Source organism: Rattus norvegicus, chromosome 5 (genome assembly GCF_036323735.1).
Source record: "Rattus norvegicus strain BN/NHsdMcwi chromosome 5, GRCr8, whole genome shotgun sequence".
In the NCBI taxonomy this organism is placed as follows: Eukaryota; Metazoa; Chordata; class Mammalia; order Rodentia; family Muridae; genus Rattus; species Rattus norvegicus.
Window position 1 is genome coordinate 19,951,491 of NC_086023.1, and position 23,264 is coordinate 19,974,754.

Genomic DNA, 23,264 nt, shown 5'->3' on the forward strand with positions numbered 1-23,264 from the left:
AGAATTTAATTGTAATTTATTGTCATGCCTTGCATTGAAAACTGAAATTATTCAAATTGACCTCAGAGCTCCGAAATAATACAATTCCTGCTTGTGCAATAGTTGTTTAAAGAGAGATGAGCTACTGGCATTGCCTGAAGTCTTTTCTCTCATGTATCTGTATTTTTAGCTTAAAATTTTAGTAGAACTGCTACAGAAATCCTTTGAACTATCAATCAAAATACTTATTTCATGCTGGCCCCTCCCCCAAACGCCTTGTTTGGTTTCTTATCTCACTTAAAGTTAAAACCAAAATATTTATCAAGGGTTATAGAGCTCATGTAATGTGGTGCCCGATCAAGTCACTGCTACCTAGTACCTGATTTCTCAAACACTCCCAGATACTCTGGATTCAGAGTCATGTGCTTTCTGCTCCTGTCAGAAATACACTTTTCTCAAATACCTATTTCATTTTATTTAAATGCCTTTGCTCTGTATTCTAGGCTGTCCTGAAGATCATAGTCCTTCCTACTGTTGGGATTCCTTGAATGGACTATAAATTACAGCTCTCTACCATGCCTGGTATTTCCTCAAATATCTTCTTATCAAAAGTAGGTCTTTTTATGTTGCTTTCCTGTTGAGTTTTTTTCTGACTTCCACTACTTTTGTTCCCAAATAATTTCAGTGTTCTTCATAGCAATTAGAACTATTTAACTCATTAGACTTAATTGCAAGCAAATTTGTCTCTGTTGGATAGTGCAACTCCATGAAGGCAAGAACATTTTGCTTGTTTGTTTGTTTGTTTGCTTGCCTGTTTTTGTGTGTCCCTGGTACACAGTGGATGTGCCTTAAATATCTATTAAATGACAGTACCAACATATGGGTCACTGTAAAGGTTGTGTGAAAATTCCATATCTAAAGGGAGACATCATTTCAGAGTCAAGGAGATCTTGAGTAAGTGGACTGGTCTCTACAGCAGTTGTCCATATTTATCCTGGAACAATTTAACTTCACCAGAGTGGATCACACTCAGAATAGCATGTGTATTGTATGGAAATGACAAATGAGGTATACTACAGTTGGAGGAAAAAGAAACACGTTATACACTCATTAGCTATAGTATGTCCTTATTTTATTTTAAAGCTAATTAAACTATATTTTAAAATATAGTTGAACTATATATATTCTTGCTCTATGGTAACTTAAATAACAATTTCTGCAGGTTGCGAGATTATGAGGAGACAATAAGTGTTTTTTTTAAAACAGTAAATTCACAAAATGTTTCTGTTTGCGGATGTGGTCAGAGGAATTGTCCTTCAAAAATTATTTATTGAATACGTATAAAGGCTCTTGGGAATTCAAAATAAGTTATGCTTCTGGTGTCTACTGAGAGTACAGACTGAGAAGTCATTATTGGGGCAGTATTGAAAGCTCTGGAGAATAAACTTAAGGAGAGAGCACATGGGACCCACTCTGTTCACCAGGAAATAACAGTGTACTGTAAAAAGTTAAGGATTCAAGAAAAGGTTCTCAGATAAACTAGAGCTGAAGAAAGAAAGAGATATGTGATTTTTAAAAAAGTATGGTGTGGAGACAGTCTGTTGTGTGACATGACTTTTCCTGGGGAGAGGTAACACACGTGTGTACTCAGCCCTGATAGGAAGCCCATGACAAAGTACCACCAAAGTCTAACTTAGTGAACCAATGATTGTATTGGGGTTACCTACAGGATTATGGTGAGAGATTACTTAAAGGAACAGAAATGAGTCAAAGACAGTTGAAGGACCAAAGCCAACCCCAACAAGGGTGACATCTTACCAAAGCCAGGAACCTTGAGCACACTACTAAGCCTGCAGGCAGCTCAACAAGTTGAACAGTGTCCTTTCCAAGTGTCTTAAGTTGGTCCGGGGAGCTCAGCTGGTTTAGGCTTCTTCCATCCTGCTGGCCTGGTCTCAGCTTCACTTGCAACTTGGCTTCTCTGGGAATCTTTTAACTTTGACTTGTTAGAAAGCTACTCTCAGCTGTTTTTTTATTTTTATTTTTTTACATTTTTCTTTTATTGGATATTTTAAAATTTTCATTTCAAATGTTATCTCCTTTCCTGGTTTCCCCTCCAGAAACCTGCTATCTCCCACTGCTTCTATGAGGGTGCTCCCCAACCCACACACCCAGTCCCTCTCACCTCCGCACCCTGACATTCGCCTACACTGGGGCATCGAGCACGAACAGGACCAAGGGCCTCTCCTCCCACTGATGCCCGACAGGCCATCCTCTGCTACATATGCAGCTGGAACCATGGGTTCCTCCATGTGTATTCTTTGGTTGGAGGTTTGGTCCTTGAAATCTCTGGGTGTTGGTTGATATCGTTGTTCTTCCTGTGGAGTTGCAAACCTCTCCAGCTCCTTCAGTCCTTTCTCTAACTCCTCCATTTGAGACCCCATTCACAGTACAATGGTTGGCTGTGAGCATCCGCTTCTGTATGTGTCAGGCTCTAGCAGAGCCTCTCAGGAGACAGATATATCAGGCTTCTGTCAGCATGCACTTCTTGGCATCGGCAATATTGTTTGGGTTTGGTGGCTATATATGGAATGGGTCCCCAGGTGGGACAGTCCCTGAATGGCCTTTCCTTCAGTCTCTGCTTCATACTTTGTCTCCATATTTCTCCTGTGAGTGTTTTTGTTTCCCCTTCTAAGAGGACTGAGGCATCCACACTGGTCTTCCTTCTTAAGCTTCATGTGGCCTGTGAATTGTATCTAGGGTATTCTGATATTTTGGGCTAATATTCACTTATCAGTGAGTGTATACCATGCATGTTCTTTTTTGACTGGGTTACTCAGGATGACAATTTCTAGTTCCATCCATTTGCTATGAATTTCATGAAGTTTTAGATAGCTGAGTAGTATTCCATTGTGTAAATGTACCACATTTTCTGTATCCATTCCTCTGTTGTAGGGCATCTGGGTTGTTTTTAGCTTCTTGCTATTATAAATAAGGCTGCTATGAATATAATGGAGGATGTATCCTTGTTATACATTGGAGCATGCTTTGGGTATATGCCCAGGAATGGTATAGCTGGGTTCTCAGGTAGTGCAATGTCCAATTTTCTGAGGAACCTCCAGACTGATTTCCAGAGTGGTTGTACCAGCTTTCAATCCCACCAACAATGGAGGAGTGTTCCTCTTTCTCCACATCCTCACCAGCATCTGCTGTCACCTGAGATTTTTATCTTAGCCATTCTGACAGTTGTGAGGTGGAATCTCACTGCTGTTTTGATTTGCATTTCCCTGATGACTAAAGATGTTGAACATTTCTTTAGGTGCTTCTCAGTCATTCAATATTCCTCAGTTGAGAATTGTTCGTTTAACTCTCTACCTCACTTTTTAATGGGTTATTTGACTCTCTGGAGGCAAAATTCTTGAGTTCTTTGTATATTTTGGATATTAGCCCTCTATCAGATGTAGGATTAGTAAAGATCTTTTCCCAATCTATTGGTTGCCCTTTTGTCCTATTGACAGTGTCCTTTGCCTTACAGACACGTTGTAGTTTTATGAGGTCCCATTTGTCAATTCTTGATCTTAGAGCATAAGCCACTGGTGTACTGTCCAGGAAATTTTCTCCAGTGCCCATGTGCTCAAGGCTCTTCCCCACTCTTTTTTTCTATTAGTTTGAGTGCATCTGGTTTTATGTGGAGGTCCTTGATCCACTTGGATTAAGCTTTGTACAGGGCAATAAGAATGGATCAATTTGCATTCTTCTACATGCTGACCTCCAGTTTAACCGGCACCATTTGTTGAAAATGCTATCTTTTTTCCACTGGATGGTTTTAGCTCCTTTGTCAAAGATCACGTGACCATATATGTGTGCTTTCATTTCTGGGTCTTCAATTCTATTCCATTGATTTACCTGCCTTTCTCTGTGCCAATACCATACAGTTTTTCTTGAGTATTTATTATGACTGTGAGTCCTGTTGCACTCTTTGTCCATCAATTCAGCTAGCATCCTTATCTACAGGTTCTTTGTAGATTTACCTAATAAAAAACACTCGAACCTTCATCTCTACTAAACATGTTTAGATATTCTCTTGTCATTTTGCCTTAAACAATAGGGTATAGGGACTTAACAAATAGCATTTGCATTGCATTAGGCAGTATTTGCACATTAGGAATGACTTAACACATATAATAGTATGTTTGTAGGTTATATCAAACTTTTCACCGTTTCCTGTAAAAGACTTGAGAGCTTGAAGAATTTGGTGCTGCAGGGATAAGGAGTCCTGGAATCAATTCCACAGGCACAGAGAGAGATAACTGAGTGTGTTACTTATTTGACTCTTGCATCAAGTGTATAAAGGGCATGTCCCCATGTGTTATACGCAGACATGGAGGAGCGAAGTGAATAGCTCAAGGTTACAAAACTAAACCAAAGATAGAAGAGTAGAACTGAAGTTTAATCAACTTCAAAGATGCATGACCACTGCCACCTCGTTCCTCAGGATCTGACTAGTACGTCAGCAGAAGCTAGACAAGATTTATGTATGAATTCAGAAGTGACAAATAGGCAGTCTCATATGACTGTTGATGGTATTGGAGGTGGTGAGGCTTAATGTGAGCTCTGATATAGAGGCTTCTGAAGTTTACTAGACTCAGTAATCAAATAATGATCTTGGATCACCAGCATTACAAAGCACTTATCAGAAATCATGGTGTCTTTGACATATTGTAGTATCTGCAGTGTTTGAGAGGGCACAGAGGCATGGAGAGGGCACCAGGTATGCTTGGTCTCACTTCTTGAGTGAAGTAATGGGAGTATAGTGTGTACTGTAGAAAATGCTTAGAAAAGGACAGCCTGTTTTCTACAGCCTTATAAGATGTTTCACTTTTCCTAAAAGACCCCTACCTAATCCCTAATTGGACATTGTTTCAGTGTTGAAAGGCAGCTGATACGTACGAGTTGTTTATCGCCACAGACCGCATGATAAACCTAGAAACTTCCATACTCAGGTCATAGTTAACCCGAAGGCTATAGCCGAATTTTGCATTGGAGCTGGTAATGATGCCACTTATGCTTACTGCTACCATGAGAACACAGATTTCTCACTGATTCATGAGCCATGCCTATAGGGACAGTGGTGACTACAACTAGAAGCTTAAACACTGCTGTGCCTCTTCTCTACATTCCTCTGTCTTTTTTTAAAAATAAGATTTATTTATTGTATTTGTATGAGTACAGTGTTGCTGTCGTCAGACACACCAGAAGAGGGCATCAGATCCCATTATAGATGGTTGTGAGCCACCATGTGGTTGCTGGGAATTGAACTCAGGACCTCTGGAAGAGCAGTCAGTGCTCTCAATCACGGAGCCCCTCCTCTGCCTTTTAAACAGTTGACTGGTGACAAAGTCAGTATGTATGTGCAAAGCATCAGTCCTTGATGTGTTTGGAGACAACCATCTGGAAAGCATGCGGAACCTGACTTTTTTTCCTCCCAGGGAACACTCATTTGTTTCTATTGTTCAGAGCAGAGGTAGGAAGCCCAGTGAGAAAACTGAATAAATGAGGCTGTATTTGTATATTTAGGAACACACACACACACACACACACACACACACACACACACACACACACACACACACGTAACAATGAAACAAAAAGAGGCTATGAAAAAGAGACCAAAGTTGGGTAGATGGGAGGGATTGGAGGGAGGAGCAGAATGGGAGAAATGATGTAATTATAACATCAAAATTAAAGCATTTGAAAATCTAAACAGACAAAAAGAACAGCCTCCCACCCAAAAAGGATGATTCAAAGTCAGATAATTTTGTCTCAGCAGCATACATACTTTTTTTTACATAAATAAATGAGGTAATTAGAAGAGAAGTGTCTGTGAGTTGAAGTACTTTCTGCAGAAAATGATGTCTGTAAAAGAGACAATCTAATGAGGACTCCTAACAGAGAGACTTCAGATGCTCAGTGTGCTAGGAACTGCTTTGTTTCCTGGCTGTGGTATCCTTGAGGTGAGCTCCTTCTGGAGATTAGCATCACCTTGGATTAAATGAATTGGCTGTCCTTAATCCCTGAGCACACATGCTAATAATAAATCCAAAGACATTTGTTTACATGAAACAAGCAGGTTACATATCCAGTGATGTTTATACAAACCACAAACTATTTACTCTTTTCTTCATAAGGAAAGGTTCAAGTTCTGGTAAGTACCAAACTATTTAAAATACATCTCCTAAAAATTGCCGTGTCCACTGTATTTTGCCTTTATCTCTCATAGCTAGACTACAAATCTCTGTTTATCTTTAACCATTAGAACAATAAATGTTATTAATAATTATTGTTTGTGGCTAAAAACTGACAGCAATCTTTGTAGCGTGCTGATATTGAAGTGGGTGAAAGCTTTAATGTTAGGAAGTTGTGATTCCAGATTGGGGAACTCTGAGGAGAGTTTATTAGAGTTTTGCTATTGCATTATATATTTAATATAGGAAACTGCCATGCATTAAAGAACCTGTTTATATTTCAAAAGTCATGCCTACCACAGTAACTAGTATATATTTCCTCTGGGTCTCTTTTCCCTCCTGCCCAACATGGCTATAGAAATTTGTGATGAAATGAATTGGTTTTGCTATGGTATCAAGGTGAATTGTCCTGAGAGAAAATATTCTGATTTTGCCAGTTTTCTACACCATCCTTCCTCAACTGCCTGAATTCTTACCACATGGGAGAAAATTAAATTGAAAATGTAATTAGTGAAAGGGTATGTGCATCTTTTAGATCCATCGTTTATTTTGCCAGATGTGTGCCGGACCAGACACATCGTATGAATACAGGCAAGGGTTCAGGTCTTAATAGGACAGAGTGTGTTGACTGAGACCCATAATAGACAGGCAAGCATATCCTCAGCCAAACCTGGTGAACCAAAGGATGTTATATTTTACTCCTTAATCTTACAAAGTATTCCTAATTGTTCCACTGCCTAACTTTTGGCAGTGAAAAGTTTCTGAACAGAGGACAGAAGATATTGATGTCCCATCACTAGCAAACAATTTTAATATACACTGGGCTGAAGGCAAATAAATTTTGCTATCCCCAGGGAGTCAGTCTGGAGGAAAGAAGGAGGCCTCAAGATTCCAGTTTCTCTATTACCTCTACCTGCACTTATTCTTCAGGGCAAACTGAGTGGATTACTTGGTTTGTTTTCTAGGCAAGCCCAAAGTTTACTATTGCATTACTCCAATCTCACGGGACATGTATTTGGAAATGCTTTTAAGAGAATTTCTATCCAAACTCTCATTAATTTCACAAATTAGGGAAGAAGCTCAAAGGTCCATGGTACACTTTGCCATCAAGACTTGGTGCTCACATAGCTGCTCTTGCTCTTGTGTGGTGGCTCTGTGATGCAGTAGCTTCCCTTTCCTCCAAGGGCATACCTGGTACTCTGCATCTGGCATCTGAGGCTCCCATGAATTCCCTTCCATTTGCTGCCTTTAATCTGGACTAATCATGCTTTCTTGAGTATTTCTTTGGTACACTGACACACCATCAGTTCACTCCTGAATTGCACCATTAATGTTCATGGATTCTCGGAGAGGTGCATAATTACGACAAGGCAATGTCTGAGCCTTGGAAAGGAACTCAGTTGGCAACGTCTTATGCAGTGATTGTGCTCTGCACCAAATGAAGACAGAACCTTTTATTTAATGTCAGTGCTGAGTCTTCATTATGTTTTGTGTTGTACCCACAGGGCCTATATTACCATGGGTTCTTAAGCCCGACTTGCACAAGAGCAAAATTACACAGCTTCCTAAAACTTCCCCTACTGATTTATCCCACTACTGTGTGTCTCTCATTTTCCAGAGCATGGCCATCTTCAGCTTGTCCTTTGTGGATTAGGCTCAAAACATGGCTGGCAGTGGTGGACTCCCTCAAGGAGAGTGCTGACTCTTTCTCCTTTGGGTTTTGTCTTGTATCTTCTCCCTTTTGGTTCAAACTTTTCTGTATCATATTAACCTAAAGCCAAGAAATTTAAAGCTTTTCAAAACCTTTGCCCATGTACAAATCTGTTTCCCAAAAGGCCAACAAGTTAACAGCATTTCAAACAATGAGCTTCAGAAGACTGGTACTATTAAAATCTTCACAATGCCTTTACAAAGAGATGCATTTCATTTCTCCAAAATAAGGTAAAAATGTGTCTCAAATAGCTACTCGTGAATTTTCAAATAAACAGTGAACCAACCTAAAACCAGTTGGAGGTAATGGGCTCTAAAGTCTTTTATTTAAATAGTGAGGGAAATTTAAAAATAGAGATAGAGGAATTGTACTCATTTACGAAACACAGTGTGACATCTCAATCCAACATAATATACAATGACCAGACCAAGGGGAATGCGGTTGCTAGCTCCTCAGATAGTTACTATTTCCTTTTGTTGAGAAAACAGAACATTTCTGCTCTCCTGAACATTCAACCGAATTTTAGCCATAGCATCTAGAACAAACCGGAGTCGTTCTTCCTGTTGGCTTGTACTCCTCCACTGGTGAAGCAGCCTCTTACCTTCCTTGGTGAGGGGAAAAAGCTTAAGCAGGCCACTCAAGGTCAGGTCGGTGATTATCAGAGGATGAGAAGAGGCTTCAGTTTTGCTGACTCTCTTGAAAAGCTGGATTTCCCCCCTACTCACGCACTTGTCTGCTATGGCTACCTTTATTATCTTAAAAACTATAATCACTTTAAATCTCTGCGCAAATGAGACAGGAAACAACTAATTCCTAGGTTGAACATGGAATTTTTTCTTCTCCTGAGTTGCACATAAAGATTTGCAAATCACTTGTGTGAGGCATGAAGAGTCTTAGATAATAGCTTGCAAATATTTATGTAGGCGATTTGGGCCAGATTTACCGTGCAAACATGCCTTCTGCTGCCTCTATACTACCAGCTAAATATTTCATTCAATTTGTCTTCAAGGATGCAGGGATTTCTTACGCTTTCAAAGGCACTAATAGCTAAAATGAATTAAAACAGCAGAAATAGTCATAATAGACTATAAAGGAGCACCTACGGCTACATAAAGCCTTTTTACAGGTTCCAATATTATCACTCAGATTCTGACCTCAAGGAACACCTCTGTGGCTTACTAAATGGCCTTCCTCTAATTCGCTCTTGATGTTCTTGTTTTAGAGCTTCTGGTGCATGCAGCAGTTAGGTGGCACCATGGTTTATAGTTTGTAGCTTACGGTTTGTCACTTACTCAGTGAGGAGGTCCCGACGTAAGCATCCTGGTAGATGGTTTAACTACAGTTAGCAGAGGAAGCTTTTGATTCTAACATCTCCATTATAGATATCCATGATTTGTTACTTAATGGTATGTTTTTTCTCTATATACTCCATGCAGATCCCCATAGCACATTCTTTACTTAATGATACATGTCTTTTTGGATATACCCATTACAGATTGCCATGATAAATTACTTAATGATACATTTTCTCTAGATATATTCATTACAAATCTCCATGATGCAGGCTTTACTTAGATACTCATTCCCTTCCACCCAAATATCGAGCTGAACTTGTCTTTCTCCTCGCATTGTTAGGTCATGAAAGATTAAAGTGATAAATTGGCAAACTCTTAATCTTCTCATTAGAGGAGCTCTGATTTGTGTCTTTGAGTTTTTGAAATCCTTTAATAATTTTAAACATTTCCAAAGTTTAGTGACATTTTAAAATGGGGTTGGAGACGTTGCTTAGTTGCTTAATATGCAAGTAGCCTTGCTTAGATCCTTTGGCCTGAAAACACAAACCAGGAGTGAAACAGCTCTACAAATATCATTCGTAGGTATATCATCCTCTGGTACCTACCATCAGCTTTTGTCTCCATTCTGAGGTCATTTGACCTGGTCAATTTTAGAGACTTGGTCAGCTCACATAGTCCATCCCTGGCTTTGGTCAACTATAACCTTGGTGTGGGTGTAGTATATCTATGGATTGATATCTCTAACTTGAAGCCAATTTCTGTGGAGTGCCAGTCAGATCTTTCAAGAACTGGGTGTATGTTTTGATGCCTATAGGTAACCTGGGTCCTTTGGAAGCAGCAGAGGTTGGCAGTCAAACAGGATCTCAATAGGTGATTTTTTACAGGATGTTCACTGAAGCTGAAATGGTACAAGTAGCAGAATTACTGGCCAAGGAAGCTTGTTTCTTGGTTACTGCCATTTAAAGGTTTTATTCATTTTCCCAACTTGGCCAGAAAGTGGTACCAGATGTGCAAGTTCCAAGTTCATTCTCTATGTGAGTAGAAACAGCTTCTACCCAGTTTGAAAAAAAATGCACTGTGTAACTAGCAAGAATCAGTCTCCCCTGCTAAATTGAATGTCACTAAAGTCCACTTCTAATATTCAAATGGGGAGGACCTCTGATTTTACATCAGCAAGGTAGGGCTTGGGTCTCTGTTTGTGAGACAGACATACTGCAGACAGGCATTGGTAGCTTGTTGGGTCATTGTTGGCAACCTCAGACCAGCAAAATATCTTTGCAACAGTTCTTCTAAGGCAGTTTTCCCAAGATGAGCTTGCTGGACTAAGCTGGGAGCTGTCGTCTCTGGAATCATTTTCCTATCTGTGGTACTCAGCCAGCCCTCGTGATTTTCAACAGTCCCCTCATCAGTTGCTTTTGGTTTTAGTTCTGACTTGAGGAAATTCTGAGAACACTTCTGGGAGTGTGATGAATTAGGGGAGGACCTGACATTTCCTTTAGTTGGTGCATTGGAACAGGTTCTTCCATAGAATAGAGCCAGCTGGAGTTTGGAAGACATGAAAGGCTGGTCAAGGTTGGCGAGCATTGCATCAGGGTAGATGCCAGTGATTGGGCAAGGCCAGGTCATCTTGAGATTGCCGTGGCTCCATGTAGCACTAGAAATTAGAGCCAGATTTCATTCTCCGTGGAAGCTACAGAGTAGGGGTGACTGCTTCCTTGGTTCTTCAGGCTTGATAGTCTATGAGACTGTGTGGGTCTCACATTGGTATGGTGCAGACCCCATGAAGAGAAATGTTCCATGACCAGGGGCTGGTGGAGTTTATACATGTCTATCCTCCTGTGGTACATTGGGTGGGTCTCAGAAGATAGGCTTCTCCCCTAAGCAAGTGCCTGACTGACTGGCTGCCTTTGAGCAACTTAAAGAGTCTTACCTTAGGACCACATGTGTATCTCTGTGTTCAGTTACCTGCTGTTGCAGAAAATGATTGTCCATTTATGTAAAACAACCTCAGTAGAACTGCAGGTTGTGGCCCAGCCAAATTCCTTACCCACAGAGCTGTTGAACCACTATAAGATATCACACGCTCATTCACTACTCATTCAGAAGTTACACATTTCCGTTTTATATTTTAATTAAAAATATTTTATTTATTTTTATTTCATGTGCCATGGTAGTTTTGCCTGCACATTTGTCCATGTAAGGGTGTCAGAACCCTGGAAACTGGAGATACAGACAATTGTGAGTTACCATGTGGATGCTGGTGATTGAACCCAGGTCCTGTGGAAGAACAGTCAGTGCTCTTAACCCCTGAGCCATCTCTCTACCCCCACTTTTGCACTTTAATTTCCTAGTCTATTTCACAAGACACCAATCTACCTTTTTCTTGGAGACAAATGCCATCGTGGTATCTCATAAGGGCTTCACATTCAGTTTCCTTAAGGTAATCCAGTTTGTGCTGATAATTCCTGCCTCTCTTTTGGTGACCTTACCTGGTCTCCATGTTCCAGCTCAGTCTCAACTTAGCACACTCAGAAACTGATTCTGGGCTTTGCAGTCCCCTTGGCTACTGGACGAAGGCCCTGGAATCTCATCTGGGATGAGCATGTCTCAGTTTCTGAGCCTTCGATGGGCTGAGAGCTCCAGAGCAGTGCCCCCCAGAAACAACTGTGGTCATGGTGAAGGAGATCTGGCTGGGAGGTTTCCAGAAATGCTGTCTGATGATCTTTCTGTAATAAGCATGCTGACACCAATGATAGTAGAACAGAAGAGATGTTACTGGTGGACCAAAGTCAGGGTGGTGAGTCTTAACTGTGTTCCCACAATAGAAAGGTGCTCCAGTTGACCTGGACAAGGCTCCCCACTGCCCTTGGCTCTGGGTCAGTGGCTGCTCTATAAGCACACATGTGCACCTCAGCTCCTGAAAGACTTTGATCCCCAGTCCAGTTTGTGTGCTTTTACACTCTAAAACCACAAGGCAGGGTGGGCAATCAAGCAAGATTCTACAGAAGTCTATGCAGGTTCTTAAGGACTGTTTCAGCCATGCTCCAGGTCACCCTCTTCCAGGCAGCACGTGAAGCCATGCTTGACAGACGAGAAGTACAGGCAGTGCTTTAAATGAACCATTAAGTAAGTCAATATCTAGTAAATTGTCTTTTCTACCTTATTCTACTTCACAAATACAAATCTTTATCATAACACTGTGGGAATAAGGTCTTCATTCAGTTATATGCCATGATTATCTTTTTAAAAAAAAACAGATTTTATTTATTTTTTGTGAGTATACTGTCGATGTCTGCAGACACACTAGATCAGACTCCACTAGGGATGGTTTTAAGCCACACTGTGGCTTCTGGAAATTGAACTGCTGGAAGAGCAGTTAGTGCTCTTAAGTGGTGAGCCATCATGCCATGATTATCTATATGTATGTATACATGTGTATATGTATATAAGTATATGTGTCTCAGTTGCATAGCGTTCTGCTGTATTGACATATATACCATAACTTATTTGCACTAATCTTTTTTTTGCACTAATCTTTTTTGCACTAATCTTTTTAAGTGCCAGTACACTATTCTAAAATTTTTATCATAAACATCCTTACTCTCCTTCCTACCCCCAGCTGAGGACCTAATTCGGGGACTTGAGCAAGCTGCTGCTCTACCATTGAACTAAATCTCCTGGTTTCACTTATTAATGTAGTGTCTTAAGATTGTCTTTCAAATTTGACAGACCACTTAATAAATATAATCCTAAGACTATTCTGCCTGTCTTCAGCTATAATTAGCAAGCATTAACATTATTATACAGTCTCAGTGGCACAGCTACAGAACATTGTAGAAATAAGTCATTTTCTCTTCTCTTTAGGTCTCATCTAAAATGAGTGAGACACCTTCTACTAGTTTCTCCATGATTCGTCTGACTTCTTCTGAAGGTCAAGTTCCTTCTCGCCATTCAAATGTCACTCATCCCACAGTGGCTAAACGCATCAGTTTCTATAAGAGCGGAGATCCCCAGTTTGGTGGTGTTAGGGTGGTGGTCAACCCTCGTTCCTTTAAGACTTTTGATGCCCTGCTAGACAATTTATCCAGGAAAGTGCCCTTGCCCTTTGGGGTGAGGAATATCAGCACGCCCCGTGGACGGCACAGCATCACCAAGCTAGAGGAGCTAGAGGACGGCGAGTCTTATGTATGCTCCCACAATAAGAAGGTGCTTCCGGTTGACCTGGACAAGGCCCGCAGGCGCCCTCGGCCCTGGCTCAGTAGTCGCTCTATAAGCACACATGTGAAGCTCCGCTCTGCTACTGCCACTATGCCCACCACCGCTCCTGGCTTGTTTCGTGCCCCAAGGAGGCTTGTGGTCTTTCGGAACGGTGACCCAAAGACCAGGCGTGTGGTCCTTCTTAGCCGGAGGATCACTCAGAGCTTCGAAGCCTTTCTACAGTACCTGACACAGGTCATGCAGTATCCTGTGGCAAAGCTGTATGCCACAGACGGAAGAAAAGTAAGTGTACTGGTGGCTCTAAGTTATCTCCCTTGCGTGTGTGTGTGTGTGTGTGTGTGTGTGTGTGTGTGTGTGTGTTTGTGTGTGTGTGTACACATACACCTGTGTATCTGCACATTCATGTATGTATGTTCTAGTAGTCTTTTTCTTCCTGTCAGAATCTGTCAGGTCATTGGATTGGAAGGTGTCTCCTTTCTCCCCTTTCGTTTTCTGTGAATACTGACTTACAATGTTTTGTTCAAGAATACTATTTTTCACAGTACTTCTTGGAAGGGAGTGACCAAAAGTAGTATTTTTCTCTAGAAAAAAAACATTTTTCTAGTGCCCGGAAAAAGCATTTTCCCAGGATCTGCAGCTAACAGTACAAGAGATCACCCTTAAGAGTTGCTTGCTACCCGTTCCACAGGGCCTTTTCCCATTTGGCTCTGGGTTCACAGGCACTTGGCTGTAACTGTAGGCTTTGGTGGGGAATGCCACATAGCTTTTAAGGACCCCTTTAATTACGTCAGAACACTAGCTTGTCACTTTCCAGTGAGCATGCTGGCTCAATAGTGTCTGTGATTCTGTCTAGACCCATTACCCCGAGCTGCCTGGATTGTTTTGTGTATATGATTGGCATCTAAGAAAATGCATGGCGATTATGTCTTTCCACCCTGGGAGGCTGTCAAATTGACCTAATTAAGGTTATAAATATATCACGTGGAAAGAACAGTACTTGCTGACCGACTCTGCTTTCTTCTAGGTTCCTAGTCTCCAAGCAGTGATACTGAGCTCTGGAGCTGTGGTGGCAGCCGGAAGGGAGCCATTCAAACCAGGAAATTACGACATCCAAAAATACTTGCTTCCTGTCAAGTTACCAGGAATCTCTCATCGCGTGCACCGGAAGGGAAAAGCCAAGATAGAAAAAAGAAAGAGTAAGCTACTTATAAATAAACCTTATTTTTTAGCTCTGAAACTTTTTCTTTGCTTTATCAATAAAATTATATTTAAAAGATCAGGTTCATTCATCACAAAGACAAAAACATGAGAAGATTAAAAGTATCACAGAATGAAATTGGCTAATTTATAGTTGGGAATATTCACAGAGGTTATCTGGTGACTTTTTGAAGGACTATTCCAAAGTAATCAATGATAAACATTTTGCACGAATGACATATATACTTTTTATTTTTAACAAAAACAAAGTAACAGAATTTCTTCTTTCGGGGAGAGTTTTGCAGAATTTATGTGACATCTCTAGTAGCTGTAGACTTTTTTTCTGGACAAGCATTCATAGTTCAGCACAGCAAATCAGTGGTTTATATATTAAGATAAAAATCTAGGTATATGCGCTCCCCTCTGAAGGTATTCCTGTAAAATTATTAAATGTCAGAAACACTTCTTGATCAAAGTAAAGAGGTTCATGCAGCCAGTTCATGCTAGTAACAATAACCTAAATTATGAGGAATTTAAGTTTTATTTACCTGTGTGTTGTTGTCCTTAGGATAGGGGAGAAAGAGGGTGTCTTGAGGCCTGAGAGTATGAGGGAGGTTAACACCATCTCTTACTGTACCCCACTATTTCCAGGGAAATGTAAGTTCTATGCCCATGTGCTGATTGCCATTTATACCTGAATTTGAACTTTCATTCTCTTTAGAATTTAAACAATCTTTATTTTAAGAAGTAGTATCCCTGTCTTTTAATTGCTAATATGGCTGAAATAATTTAATGCTTTCATCTAATTATTTCAAAAGCATACTCTTATTTGTCAATGCACCTATTTTGTAGAGATTTGTTAAGTTTCATTTCAAAAAGTTAAAAATGAAACACTTTTATTTACCAAAAATTATAAAAATATTTTTAGATTTAGCTCTGAAAACTGTAAAGGCAATTACTTTAGAGGATGTGTGCAAAGAACTACGAGGAGGAAATCTGTTACATTAAGAAACACAATAGCCACCTCACACCAAAAGCAACACTGGGCTGTGTCTAACTCAACAGCTTTTTATGTATATATTAAATCAACTGCACCATTTACACAAGTAAATATTATTTGATTAATTAAGCATTAAAGGTGCTTCTGCTTTCATAAAGCTTCCAAGGGCGGACTTGTACACGCTCCGATGGAATATCACCATATACTGCTCTTTGCCTGCCTTTCTTACATAGATGGGACTTATTAGATTCCAGATTTGGTATTGGTAAGCATATAAAACAAAACCACACAGGAAACACTTTTAGCCAATTTAATCATTAGCAGCTTATACTTTATACATTTCTTCTTATTATTCCTTTATAAAATTGCTAAAATTAAAATTCTGTGAATGTCTCCATTAAAGTATGACTGGTTTCCTTTTTAAAGTAGTTTGAGGAAGAAACAAAAACAAAAACAGAAAGAAGCGCAGTAAGATTTCCCAAATAACCAAAGACTACATACAGTTTAGAAATAGACTTGTAATATTTCATTGTAAAATACAGAGAAATGGTATTGTGAACTAACTTCCCCTTTTCTTCTTTCTTTGCTGCTTCTTCCTTGGGATATTTACAACTTTTCTGCTCTCCATGTTGTATTTTGACATGGCGCCTTCATTCTTAAAATCTTGCAAGTGAGCACACATTCAGTCCCAAGACCCCAGACTGATTCCCTGGCCTCAGAGAAAACATATGATTGCTTTTCAGACTTTTCTGTAGCCCCTGAGAATTACCTGGCCTTAGAGACACATGATTCTCAGACTCTATCAACATATCCTTCTGAAGATGGTGTTGAGAAATCGATAGTTTTTAATCAAGATGGTACTATGACGGTCGTGATGAAAGTTCGATTCAAGATAAAAGAAGAAACTGTTAAGTGGACAACCACTGTCAATAGAGCTGATCTTTCTAATGATGATGAAAAGAGTAAGATAAGTAGCTATCCTGGTAAAACAGAAGATCGATCGTCTAGTTTAAAGCTTGTGGTGCCATGCTCATTGTCTGAAGACATCACAGACACCACTCAGCAGGGCAGTTTGACAGAGGAAGAAAATACTCAAATGACAGAACAGCAGGCTCTGTCAAGTAGCTCTGCTGGCTGGGAGAATGCCTCCATGGAGGTAGGCATTCAGGGAAGCCAGAAACAAGTGAAACACTTTTATAGACCCCCAACCCCTGGACCAAGGAGAATGAGACAAAAGAAATCTGTGATAGGGACTGTCACCGTAGTATCTGAAACAGAGGTTCAAGAAAAGCAGTTTTCTTATAGGGAAGAAAGAGAGGTTGGAGAAAAATCCAAGTACCACATGTTTACACATTCTTGCAGCAAAATGTCCTCAGTATCTAATAAACTCGTTCAGATCAGTAGCGATGATGAGAGGGAGTCAGCATTAGAAAGAACAAAGGAAAGTGGACCGCTCAAGTCACATGCCATAAATGCTGGTGCTATAGAAATTACAAGTCAGAGGGTCTTAAAGATGTGCCATAACAATGCTTTAGCGTCAACTGTACCAGAGAACTCAGTTGTGGAAGAAGGCACAGATGACAGTGCCATATCAGGCAAAGCCACTATCAAGCACTTCAGAACTTGTGGTAATGCCAATGACAGCTTCAGTTCTACTACAGCAGATACAACTCTTACCTCAGGTAACAACTGTCCAAATGTCAGGACTATTTCTGAGGTTCCTTCTGTAGGATCTCCTGTGCTCACCACAGGACTTGTTAATGAATTTGCTCATTGTGGTTTAACAGAACATCCAGGAAATGGAAGGCAGATTTCATCCCCTTTTGCCAGCAAAAAAAAGAAGAAATCTCAGCAGCGAATGATAACTTCCAAGGATAAGAAAAAAGTGATTGAAACCAAAGGAATCCCTAACAAAGTTGGGAAAATACACAGAGCAGGAACAATTGCACAGGTGGTACTATTGCAAGATTCGGGTGGTCTGGATAAAGAAGGGAGAGTTCGTGAGGAGGAACTTGACACAAGTCCTATGGTAATTGAATCACATGATATTTTCCCCAAAGGTAATTCCAAATTTTCCAAGAATTTCCATAAAAACAAATTAAATACTGTTCAAAATCCTAAGACTCAAAAACTTTTAGCTAAAAGAAAATCAAGACCACTAAAGATTAAAAGCATAGGTGAACTCAGAAAACAAGAGACTGGTCAAGAAGATAAAGTATTTCTCCATAGCGAATCTAAACTTTGTGAAAGTAATTTGGAAAAACAAAGTTTACTTCATGTGTTTAGTAGTCTTGAGGAAGACCAGAAAGCTTTGCATAGATCACAGTCACAAGTGGAGACAGTAACTGAAAATTGGAAAGGAATGACAAAAAAGAGTTTAGTCCCAAAAGTTAATGATCTACACGTAACTGTAAGAAACCAGAGAAAACAAAAGGGAGTTAAATTAAAGTCAGGTGCTACAGTAAGTGAACAGCATATTGCAACCAGGGCGGATCCCTTAGCATCTTTGAAAAAACCTGATTTAACCGAGGGTATTCCCCATCACTCAGTTAAGAGCTATATACAGCGATGGTTGCAGAACATAAATCCATATCCAGATTTTGAGCACAGAAAGTCAGCTCCACTAGGCCAAGATAGAAGTAATGTGGTAAATTATAACAGTAATGGTTTTCCGGAAAATAATCTGCCTACAACTTCTTCAAAAGGAAAGAGTTTTTTAATGGAAAGTAATAAGCGCAAAACTAAAAATGCCAATTGGAAAGGCAATAAAAATCAAGAGACAAGTAAATCTCTTGTTGTTAAAGATAATGGTGAACAGCCTAATAAACATTCCTGTGAGAGCCAAGATGAGTCTCTGTATGATTCTTACTTGGGTCCTTTGCATGACAATTGTACTTTGTCACAGACCAGTATAAACGATCCTTGTACTAAAAGTCATTTATCTACTGAAAAGTCAAGACCAGAAGTGAAGCTTGTTTACCAAGAAATGAACTTTTCCACAAAAAGGCAAACTCTTGAGGTTGCCATTCAGGTAGACACTATGGGAGAGAATGTTCCAAAAGACTTACTAGCTCTGTTGCTCCAGCACCTGGAAGCTTTTATTCCTAATAATCAGAAGCATCAAAATGGAATTTCTCAACTACCAGGTTCATTAGCAGAGGTTGTCTTCCCTTCTGCAATATATAATTCATCCACAAATCTCCTTCTGGCTTGGCTTTTGGTACTAAACCTAAAGAGAAATATGAATAGCTTCTGTCAAAGCGATGCTCCTAAGACGACCAGCAGATCTTCAGAAACGGCTGCACTGTTGGATGTTCTGAAGCACGTCGCCATCACAGAGGAAGCCGATGACTTGAAGGCCGCTGTTGCCAACTTAGTGGAATCAACCAAAACTTGCAGTGGACCCAGCGGGAGAGAACAAGATACGGCACCAGCAAATTGTATAGCAGCCAGCCTTCACAGTGTGGACAAGTGTAAGGAAAACAAGAGTACCCAGAAGAGCCTATTGGATGAAGGCTACTCTGTCAGGGGGGACTGTGGCCCCGAGCTCTGTGTTTTAGAAATGGTTAGCAAGTCAAACAACACTCCAAGTGAGGGGCATACTGTAAGCATGACTTATCCTCCAAAAGGGGTAAATAACCAAAATGATGCCCTTTTCACTAGTAATGATAGTTCTACTATGAGCCAGCGTTCCACACACAATGCTTCTTTCCTAGGAGAGGCCTGTTTACTTACAGATAGTTTGTGTTCCCATAAGGCTTGTGCCCAGAAGGACAACATCTATGAGGCAGCTTGCTTGAGTGATGAGACTCACATTCCCATCAGAGACTGCAAAACAATTGAGTTCGTGAATTCAAAAGAAAACAAATGCACTGACAATCTGGAATTAACTGAAGAAATCAAAACTGTTGACAAAGTTCCAAAAGACCTAAATATTTTGGCAGATTCTATAGATAAAAATGAATCTGATATATCAACTTCATCCCAAAATGTCAATAAGTTAAGTTCCCAAGGTATTTTCCTAAGCAAAACTCATCTAGATTCTGACAAGGACTATAGTCCTCTAGAAGAATTTCAAAATTGCCCACCTAAGAAAATTGTGAATAAAAAGAAATCTGTTTCTTCTGATAAGGAAGATTCAAGGACTTCTGAAGAACCAAGGTCAATAACCAATAGTGTGACATCAAGTGAAAGAAATGCCACTTCAGAATTAGAATCTTTTGAAGAATCAGAAAGTCAAGACACAGGTATCTTCAATATGAAGGTAAGGACTGAAGAAAAAGCTGCCAAGGAGTCAATGCAAAAAGAATCAGAAGCTAGGATGAGTTTGGAATTGATAAACATATCAGGGAGGAATATTATAGAACAGGGAAGAAGAAATACTGCATTTCTGGAGACAACAGGTAGGGGGCAGGTGACACCACCATCTTTAGTTTTTTGCTATGATTCTAATAAAAACACTGAAAAAGAGATGAGTGTAGGAGAAACTAAGATGAGAGTTAAGAAGATAGTAGACAGCATGGAAAATGAAAGTTACACAGACTCTTCACTTAATTGTAACAAACAGCACAGAAGTCCAGGGACCTTAGATTGGTCAGATTATGGATCAGACAGTGAGAGCCGATATCCTTGTAAAGCATTGAGCTATGAGCACAGTGATGACACCGGCCAAGAGAGAGAGTACCCTAGAGGAATTGTGAGAAGGGCAATAGAAAAGCTTTATGGCAAAGCAGAGATTATCAAACCACCATTTTTCCATGGGTCTATACACAAATCTCAAGTTTGTCCTTATAATCCTGTGGAAGTTCCGTGTGTTAAGAAAACACATTTTTATGAGTCTGAATGTCAGTCACTGGTCTCTTCTGAACAGGTATCTAGAAGTTCACTCATGTTGCAGGAATTCCAGGAGGAAAGACAATCTGAGGTTGATGCCAATGGCATGGGAGACAGTTTTGGGGACAGCAGCATAGAAAAGGTTACAAAACCAAGTGAGCATGGCAGGGTCTTTATGGAAAAAGAGAAGGGAAAACTGATTGACAATGGCAAATGGCTCCTGAGAGAAAATCATTTGTGGAGGGTGTCACTGGACAATCCTGGCATGTATGGCAATGCAGACACCACATCAGTGGATACACTAATGGATAAGAATAGCATTGAGGTGCCATATTCACATTTCGGAGAGTTGGCTCCTGGTCCAACAATGGCTGAATTGTCCTCTTCAGAAATAGAGGAAATGACTCAACCCCTTGAAGTGAAATGCAATTATTTTAACTTTCCTCATGGTAGTGACTCTGAGCCTTTTGGTGAAGATTTTCTAGATGCACAGAATACAAACTGCCCCAAAGAGAAAATACCCAACCATCACAAAGAGGAGAAGCGTAATTCTCCATCTGAAAGAACATGTACGCCTGTTACTCAAACCTTTGCTTCTGCTGGTAATAAAGTCCACCCTGTCTGCAGTGATGTTATTAAAACTCAGCCATTACCTGGAAGTAGTATAACTCATGGCGCACTTCAGGAAGGCGACTCTTTGGATAAACTCTATGCTCTTTGTGGTCAACATTGTCCGATACTAACTGTTATTATTCAACCTGTAAATGAGGAAGACCGAGGATTTGCTTATCGAAAAGATTCCGATATTGAAAATTCTTTGGGTTTTCAGTTATGGATGGAAATATATCCATTTCTGCTACAGTCAAAGAAAAACATGTTCACAAGTGAGAGCAGGAAAGTGAATGTGGGCAAACAATTTACTGATAATGCCATTGGTAATCTGTGTGATCGACTTTATTTCAAAAACATGATTGACTTGGTGGATAAAAGAGCTAACTCTTTGAGGGAGGAAGTTAATTTGAACAAAGTTCAATTATATTTAAAGAAAAGGTTTTCAGATCTTTTGCCTTCATCGTCACTAGTGGTGTGGGATATGAATTCTGTTTCACTAACCCCCAGCAACTGGACAGATAACTTCAAAAGTGTTGATGAGAACAACTTCATTAACAGATTCCAGAACTCAAGAAAAAATCCCAACCAAGTAGTAAGAGAAGAAAACAGTTGTCAATTCCATTGGGAGCTGTTTGGTCAAGTTTACTTGTTAGATATTTGCCAAGTTGAGAAATCCTTACATATCAAAACCAGAAGTAAATTAGAAATATATTACATTTTAGGGGGTGAAGTTCTTTTCATTTGGGAAGAAGAAAATCAATTAAATATAATAGATATTGAAAGCCCTAATGATCAGAATGATTTATAACTTCAATATTAGCACAATCATTAGCTGTCAATTATGTTTTTCCCATAAAAAGGTACAGTACATGGGATAGACTTTAGGCTAGATTCTCTAAGAATTCCTTGCTTTTTCAAAATGAGAATACCTTGGAAAACATATTCTTGGATAAAATAAATTTGTTTTTTTTTATTGCTTTGTTCCTCATTTTCTCAGTAATTAAAGTTTTATGTAGTTTTATTTTAAACATGCATTATTTTGTATAGCTATGATTTTGTCTGATCAGGATATAAGAAATATGGCCAGGACAAGAAATATGTCCTTAAAATGTTGTCAAGTGCATATATGATATTGAATATATTAGTGAATAAATATAACTTTAAACTATTTCATTTAAGTGCTGATTGAATAAAAAGTATTATTAAAGCTCTCCAGTACAATTTGCTTTTTCTTTTTCCAGAGGGTTGGCTCTTGTCTCCTCAGAACATTCACTGAAGTTCCTAAGTATTCTGTAGGGCAGTATTCACTATGTTCTCAAAAAAGAACATATGACTACCAAGTTGTAGTTCCTAGGCATTATAATCTTTAAATTAAAATTTTTCATTTATTTAAAAATGTTTACATTTGTAGTTAAAATATAATTACAACACTTCTCCTTTCCTTTCCTCCACTCCAACAACTTCCCTCCTGTATTCACTCCCTCCAACCCTTCTCATATCTTCCAACTCTCAGATTGATAGTTCTTTGATTATTATTGTTACATGTGCATGAACAAATGCTTAAGTACAACCAACTGTTTCCATTTTGTTGTTTCTTTTATGTACGGTTTCAAGGCTGGCCACTTTTTACCGGATAATCGATTAGGAGGCTCATCACTCGAAAATGCTAATAACTTCCTCTCTCAGCACTCATAATTTGCCTAAAGTTCTTTATCTAGGGGTCAGACCCCATGGGATCTCACTTTTCTGTGTTAGCATTCTTAGTTGATATTGTCACTGTTATTGTTTGTTTACACAGTCATTTCTAAAAGAGGCAGTCTCACAGAGGATGTCCTTGTTTCCTGGCTCTTACACTGTCTGTCGATCTATCTACCTTATCATCTCTGTCTTTCTGTCTGTCCTATCTCTCTATCTCTATCTATCTATCTATCTATCTATCTATCTATCTATCTATCTATCTACCTACCATCTGTTTGTCCTATCTCTTATCTATCTATCTATCTATCTATCTATCTATCTATCTATCTATCATCTATCTATCTATATTCTCTCATCAATTCATGTCTTTATCTTTCTGTCTCTAATTGGAGCTGGAAACTGCAGATTGAGAGAATATGTGGCATTTGTCTTTCTAAGTTCAGGATACCTCACTCAAAATAATCTTTTCTAGGTCCTTG

The 23,264-nt window shown here is 39.5% G+C and overlaps 1 protein-coding gene across 12 annotated transcripts in view; it reads left to right on the plus strand.

The window, feature by feature from the left end:
- Rp1 (RP1, axonemal microtubule associated) overlaps positions 1-23,264 on the plus strand; it is a 462,084-nt gene that overhangs the window by 32,763 nt on the left and 406,057 nt on the right. For 7 of the 12 annotated variants that reach the window (XM_063288399.1, XM_039110769.2, XM_039110770.2 and 4 more), the window contains exons 2-4: positions 483-590; positions 13,092-13,727; positions 14,470-14,641. In XM_063288399.1, coding sequence (XP_063144469.1) covers positions 528-590; positions 13,092-13,727; positions 14,470-14,641 — 871 coding nt within the window. In that variant the 5' untranslated portion in view covers positions 483-527. Of the gene's footprint in view, positions 1-482; positions 591-6,079; positions 6,182-13,091; positions 13,728-14,469; positions 14,642-16,313; positions 22,299-23,264 lie in introns of those variants that run through there. The other 5 variants (XM_063288395.1, XM_063288397.1, XM_008763558.3 and 2 more) reach the window with 4 other exon arrangements.